Source organism: Phaethon aethereus (assembly GCF_964289735.1).
Source record: "Phaethon aethereus genome assembly, chromosome: 3".
Classification (NCBI taxonomy): Eukaryota; Metazoa; Chordata; class Aves; order Phaethontiformes; family Phaethontidae; genus Phaethon; species Phaethon aethereus.
Window position 1 is genome coordinate 87,874,139 of NC_138576.1, and position 7,645 is coordinate 87,881,783.

General features: G+C 45.7%; 1 protein-coding gene across 1 annotated transcript; it reads left to right on the forward strand.

The window, feature by feature from the left end:
• Positions 1-5,553: 5,553 nt before the first annotated feature.
• PIGM (phosphatidylinositol glycan anchor biosynthesis class M) lies at positions 5,554-7,048 on the forward strand (the record flags this gene model as incomplete). The annotated part of the gene is made up of 1 exon (XM_081997483.1): positions 5,554-7,048. Exon 1 carries the CDS (start codon positions 5,615-5,617, stop codon positions 7,046-7,048), a length of 1,434 nt encoding a protein of 477 aa, XP_081853609.1. The 5' UTR covers positions 5,554-5,614.
• Between the last annotated feature and the right edge of the window lie 597 nt (positions 7,049-7,645).

The following is a 7,645-nucleotide window of genomic DNA, read 5'->3' on the forward strand; positions in this document are numbered from 1 at the left end:
ACTTCTTAAGTATGCTTATTATACATATATGTAACAAATTTGTTTGTTATTTGTTTGTTAATATGTGCCAGGAAGCCTCCATCTTCCAACAATCTCCAAAATCCATAATTTGTCATTTGGCTCCTGTGGCTCCCCTGCCTGGCTCTCATCAGTTCTCTCTATGCATTCTTTTGTTAATATAAGTAAATAGACAACAAAGCAAAGAAATTCAACTCAGTTCTTTGTTGCACATGCCCACTTCTGGAATCCCAATCCACTGTGCTGCCTGCACCAGTAGCTGGTGCCATAGCAGTAACATAAAAAGGGGTAAAGCGCTTCTGTTCGGCATTTCAAGTCAGGCAGTGAGAGAGTTGGGCATTGCCCAACTTAGATTCAGGTAACGCCTTTTGACCATATCACACTTCAGATACACCACTGCCTGAAATCAAAACAGGCCGTGTTTTTGGGAGTCTCTCCCTAGGCCAGCATCCATACTTCAGTGGACTTACTCTTGCTGACTAACCTGCCAAATGTGTTTTCTCAGCCATAGTCTTTTGTCTGAAATACTAATTTTTAACAGGTTTCCCTATAGACTAATTTTTATCCAGTACTTATTTTCCCTAAAGGGCTAGCGTTTTACCTAGTACACTGACATACAGCATAACCACTGTGAGCAGAACTCTGCAAACACCACTTAAAGCACATTGTGCAAAACCATAATGTGGTGAAAAAAATTCCTCTACAAGTCAGATCACATTCTCTGAATAGCCACATTTTTAGCATAATGTGTGAATAAGTGTATAGATTTATCAAACGGTGTTAAGTAAACACATTAACAGAAAAAGCTTAAGGGAATAGTGGTGGCCTTATATTTATAATAGTGATTTTCTTCTGTGAAGAGTTCTAATGTGGTTTTTTATCTTCTTTTTGCAAAACCTCCAGTATTAAAGCAGAAATGAACACTTCATTATGTAATCTTAACCATACTTCCCTTTTGCCAATAATATGCAAAGATCAACACAGTACAAATATTTGAAAGCCATCAATCATCTTTGCAAAAACAATTTTATGAAGTCCAAATTAAGTAACATAAGTGTTAGTCATTTTTTCTATCAAATTTCATGTGCCGCAAGAAACAGATTGTATTAATCACCTTATCAAAAATTTACTGTCAGTTCATAAATATATTAAGCAGGAATATTTCTCTTGTAAGGAAACATTCTGGGTTCAAAACCCAAGAAAAAAGGAAACTCTTAATAAATTACAGCATAGCAGTCTCCCCTTTCAGAAGTCTGAAGGCCATATACCAGCTACTGTCCAAGATCTTCCTTCCTACACATCTTAAATACTCAGCTTTCCTTTTACACATATGATTTATGTCACAGAACACATACAATAAGATAATTTATTTTAAAAATATTAGTCATTGTGATCAAATTTTATCTCCTACCTCAACAACAAAAATCTCAATGTATAGCTAACCATTAAGTAACTGCAGAAGAGACTTTTCATGAAAGTGAGATATCAGTAGAATGAGCTAAAATATGGCATGTGAAAGGATCCTCTGACTGCCTTCCTCCTATGAAGCCTCCTACTGCTCTTTCTTCCGTAACTCTTCATGTATTTCAGCTTATTTAGCCTCCTAGGCCACCTGGATCTTAGTAAGGCTCTCAACTTTGACCCAACACTTGCTCTCTCTCTTTCCTTGCACTGCTACCAACCACCATCTCCCTTATGTTCCTTCAAAGCACTGCTACCAGAATCATCTGATTCATTGTCAACTTCTTCACACCCCTTTCCTAGCCTCCTTATTATCCTCCAACTTCCCAAATGTAATTTGATAGTCACTCCAATATTTAGCCATACTGTATCCATCAGATCTAGTTTTTAACCGTATGTTCATCTTTGTTCATCAATGAAAGCAGCCTTGGCTTATCCCTCCTCAAAACTAACCTTCTACCATAGTGTGGATAGTAAACCCCTGAAAGGCAAGTACACGACCCCCTGTGATGATTGCTCCTGACTGACAAGGAACCAGCTTGCCACCCTCTCCCTCACTCACCAGCTGTCACCCTTCAGTTGTACCTTGGTTTTCAGATGGTAAAGGTTTCCATTAGAACATAGAGCACTTTGCATAACAAGGCCCCTTTGTCATTGTCCTTGCACTGCTACTACTCCTGTGTAAATCTTAAGTAATGACAGGGCATGTGAGGTAGTTTCTGGAATATATGTCGTGGTACTGCTGAAGTAGTCTCTACTACAGAAGATGAAGGTGGGAGAAGTTAACATTTGAGAACAGGCTTATCATCCCCTCTCATGAGTATGTAACAAGCTGTCCTGGTTTCAGCCAGGATAGAGCTGGTTTTCTTCACAGAAGCTAGTGTGAGACTGTGTTTTGGATTTGGGATGAGAAACTGTTGATAATGTGCTGATGTTTTGGGTTGTTGCTGAACAGTCAAGGACAGTCCAGCTTCTTGTGCTGGCCTGCCAGCGAGCAGGCTGGGGGTGCTTGGGGAGCTGGGAGGGGACACAGCCAGGACAGCTGACCCAGACTGGCCAAAGAGATATTCCCTACCATCCGACGTCATGCCCAGCACATAAACTGGAGTTGGCCGGGGGGCGGAAATCGCTGCTCGGGGACGGGCTGTCGATCACTGGGTGGTGAGCAATTTCTGTATTGGGCATCACTTGTTCTTGTACATTCCTTTGTTGGTATTACCATTGTTGTTCCCTTCTTTCTTTCTGTCCTATTAAACCGTGTTTATCTCAATCCACGAGTTTTTCTTCTCCCAATTCTCTTCCCCGTCCCACTGCGGGAGGGGGAGTGAGCAAGCAGCTGCGTGGTGCTTAGTTGCCGGCTGGGGCTAAACCACGACACAAGCATAGAGAGATGTGACCTCAGTTTATAAAGTATCTGATGGTACCATCTTTGAGATTGTGTAAACCAAATGCATGGTAGGTAATGCAAAAAACTGTTTATACACATAAGCGCATATATATATATATGTATGCATTCCTATTTAGTTAAGATTTTATGCACAGTTATGGCCAACTCCACGCTTTTCTTCACACTGTGCACCAGAATCAATCAGGTCCAGTTCTATTAGTTTTTATCTCCCAGCATTTTCTAAAATGGCTCCTGGTTGCTTGTATAAATAAAAGCAGCATTTTACAGGAACAACAGATTTATAACTTTAATAAGACTGCTCTCCTTCCTGCATTCAAGTCTACAGCACATGACAAATCAGGTTAAGCAAGCTGGTATCAAATCTGAAGCCAAACACGTCTTTGAGCCAAACCTTAATTCTCTGAAGAGCTTCAAGCTTATTTTCAAGATGTTAAATTATTGATAAGGAAAATCAATTCTTTTTCTGGTTCAGGCAACGTCATACAGTCATAGTATATACAACAATAGCTAAGGTAGCTTTTCTGTTTTATTAACTTCACAACCCTTTCAAATTAAATTACCTACCTTTTCCTCTTTAGAATCCAGATAAAGTCACTAGAGACAGCTTCACAACTTCTATTAACTTCAGATGAGAACAAAAGATTTGTCTGAAAACAGACTGACAGAAACAGACAAAACACATTTGAGAGACCTGCAAGTCCTAAGTTTATTTATTAAACTAGTATTAGTTAACCAATATCATTAAACTTAGACCCTTCAGCAAATAAACTGCAGTGCATTTCTTCCTGACAAAAGTTTCCTCAAAGGATCTGAAAGAATAAAATATATTCCATCCAAAGAAGCAACAGAAGAATCACAAACAATCTCGGGAGAAATAGGCAGATGGCAAGAACAGTTCTTTGTGAGCAATGACCTTCCTGAAACAAAAAACTTAGGAGTATCTATATACATACTTATGCTTAGACTTGTAGTTCCATGGAATATCAAGTGATTTCAGCCCCAGTGATTTTATTAAGTTTCTATCTCCTAGCATTTCTGGAGTATATCTTGGGCACAACAAGGATAAGGTGATGTAACCTTCTGTAAAAGTATCTCAACCATTATAGTACAAGATACATAAAAGAAGGAAGGAGACAAAATGATGTTGCCAATTTTTCCTGTTCTAAAGTAGAAAAGCAGTAGTGAGTAAGCAGTTATTCACAAAAGAGCAACAACCACACTCATTCCCTATCCCAAAAATACCCTAACCATCAGTTGTAGGACTTGATGATTGTCATATGGTGAGTTAATGGAGAAATCTCTTGAGCGTTCCTATTGAAGATGTCCAGTTTAGTATACAATACGTAGATACCTGGTGACCTATAAAGACAGAGGGAAAACTGATTCTCCAGGTTAGTTAGTTACTATGCTTCTCCCATTGGGAACCTCAGCCTATATGTCGTTGCATTATTCTGCAAAGAAAAACAGTCTTAACACATAAAAATGAATAGCTGTGTGCACACAAATAGAAATATCTTTTGTCCCCTGAGTAGCCTACCAGTTAGGATACCCTCCAAGACTTCTGTGCCAAATGCAAAAAATCTGCTCCCAGTTCTCTCATGAGTGTCTCCAGAACAGAGAAAAAGCAGATTCTTTTCTGTAAGTGATGTGAGCCAGCAACACTGCAGCTCCCAAAATGTTCCCAAATGAAACCATTCAGCAAAAAGAATGCAGTTGCAATTAACCACTAAACAAGCAAATGCACATTTTCTGATTAATGAAGTGTCTCTAAAAAAAACCCTATTCAGGGGTTCTAAATCCAGTTCTAAATATGAAACCCATAATACTGGTAAGTAATAAATACCTGTTTTTCAGTCAGACATAATTCAAACACGAGATGCAATCTATAGCAAGCATCTAGAAAGAGAAACTATTTGGAAAAACAACAACAGTCAAAATACAGTGAATTCATCTCTTTGTTGTAATAACTCTTTCTAAGCTCTGATTTTCATGGTACTGCTCCTGATCCATGTAAATGAGAAATTTACTGTGGAAGGAAGTTACCTAAGTGCTTTAGAAAGAGCTCATACGTCTAGGCAAAACAGCCATTTGCAGAAGGTAAATAACAGATGTTATTTTTCCTTCTTCTTACTTAACTGCCATTGCATATGTTGCCTCTCTGCCCACAGGGCCTTACGGGTTTGCGCTGCACGCTGCTCCCTACCCTTGAAGGGGGGGCGGCAGCAGAAGGCACAGGGTGGGTGCGTGGGTGCTGAGGCCCCGCAGCTCTTCCCACGTGCCTTGACAAAGGTGCCCATCCTCTAGCAAGACCCTCAGCCAGCGCTGCGGGACGGCGCTTACTGCACCAGAGCACCGCAGTCTATCGGAATAAATATAAACCCCCACCACAACAACAACGCCCCAACTCAAACGCGGCAAGGGCACGCAGCTCCACCCGCCTCTCCCTCTCCGCAGCTGCGCTACCACAGCCAGACCCAGGGGCGCAGGGACAGCGACGCCCACTGCGCTCCCCCGCCCAAGCCTCGCAGGCCCTGGGGGCGGAGGACACCCGGGGCCGCAGCCCCGCCCGGAGGGAGGCGCTGAGGGCAACGTCCGCCGCTCCGCACGCAGCCGTGCCTGCGGAAACCACAGCGGCAGCGCCCTCACGGCCCGGCCAGGGCAACGGCTTCAGCACCCACAACACGCACGCGCCACCGCCCAACGGCAACGACCGTCGCAGCCAAGCGCATGCGCAATGCCGCCCTTCCCCCACGCTCACGGGCGGAAGCCGGGACCGAGCGCGGCAGCTCGCCCGTCCCCCTCGCGCCCCGCGCCCCCTCCCCGCCGCGTGAGGCACGCGGGAGCTGCGCGCGCCTGCCTCCGCGCCCACCGGCGGTGGGCGGGCGCTACGGGGGGATGGCGGCGGGGCGGCCGCCGGTGCGCGCGGCGCTGGGCGCGGGGCTGCTGGCGAGGCTGGGCCTGGTGCTCTACGGCCTGCACCAGGACGGGGCCATGCGGGTGCGCTTCACCGACGTCGACTACCGGGTCTTCACTGATGCGGCGCGCCTGGTGACCGAGGGGCAGTCGCCCTACCAGCGGGCCACCTACCGCTACACCCCGCTCCTGGCCTGGCTCCTGACGCCCAACGTCTACCTCGCCGAGGTCTTCGGGAAGCTGCTTTTCGTGGCAGGGGACTTGGCGGCTGCTGTCGTCGCCTACCGGGCCCTGCGGCTCCGAGGGGCCGCCGCCGGCCAGGCCTGCGGGTGCTGCGCCGCCGCCTGGCTTCTCAACCCTCTGCCCATGGCCGTCTCCAGCCGGGGCAACGCGGAGGCCCTGGTCGCACTGCTGGTGCTCGCCACCCTGTACTTGGTGGAGGAGGGGAGCATAGGGAAGGCCGCAGTCTGCTATGGGCTGGCAGTGCACGTGAAAATATACCCACTGACCTATGCGCTGCCCATAGCGCTCCACCTGCAGAGCAAATGCTGCGGCGGGGAAGGGGCAGTGGGTGTGGGGCCTGACGAAAAAGCAAGGTTTACATTTGTGGGGTGCATCTGGCAGCTTTTTGTAAAGATGCAGAACCGTGATGTGATGCTTTTTGGAACAGTTGCTGGATCTGTGCTGGCTGCCTTGACTGTTGGATTTTATCACCTCTACGGATGGGATTTTTTGGAGCGTGCCTACCTCTACCACCTGACCAGGCGGGATATCCGTCACAACTTCTCTCCCTATTTCTACATGTTGTACTTAACTGCGGAGAGCAAATGGAGTTTGGCCCTTGGACTCGCAGCTTTCTTGCCCCAGCTGCTTTTGCTCCTGGCGGTGTCCATAGCATTTTACAGAGACCTTGCTTTCTGTTGTTTCCTACACACTGCTATATTTGTGAGTTTTAACAAAGTATGCACATCGCAGTACTTTGTCTGGTATCTCTGCCTTTTGCCCCTCGTAATGCCAAGTGTTAAGATGTCCTGGCGGCGTGGTGTGCTGCTTCTCTTTCTGTGGTTTGTTGGACAAGGCCTGTGGCTCGCTCCTGCGTACTTTCTGGAGTTCAGAGGATGTAACACTTTTTTACTTATATGGTTGGCAGGCTTGCTTTTCCTTTGTATTAATAGCCTCATAATTGTTCAGATTATTTCACATTACCAAAAAGAAGCACCAGTGGCAAATAAATGCAAACAACAGTAATAAACAGGCCCAAATCCGGAAACAGCATTACTGGTTTTGGTAAGGCTTTTCATACTACCAGCACTTTGTTTAATATTAATGCGTGTACATTGTACTGATGTATGTTGTATGTAAATTATACTTTTTCAGGGCCATGAGGGCACTAATTTGCCTTAATTGCCCAAAGCAGCCCCAGTTCTGCCCTGAGCAGTGTCTGCAGGTATACCTGTCACCCACGTGGACCTTGAAACTGCATTGAAACCTTTCCAGCACTGTCTCCTGCTTCTCCCAACTGGACTCCCTGGAAGGACTCTGGACCCATCACTTACCATGTCTGGTCCTGTGGGTGGATGCTCTTACCAGCACCATTCTCCACCTGCCATCTTCAGATACAGTGTGACTGCACCCTGGTCAGTGAGGATATGGCCTGTGCCAGGGTCACCCTCAGCTCCTGCTCATACCCACTCATGGAGCAGCCCAAATCTTACTCCCTGGCACCCTTTTTCTCATTGTTACTTTACTTTTTGAGGACTGTGGGGTGTTGGAGTTTGACAGTCATCTTCTACATTCCAGTAAGTAGGTGAGGTGTTGTGCAAGGATTAAACTAATGAATAAATA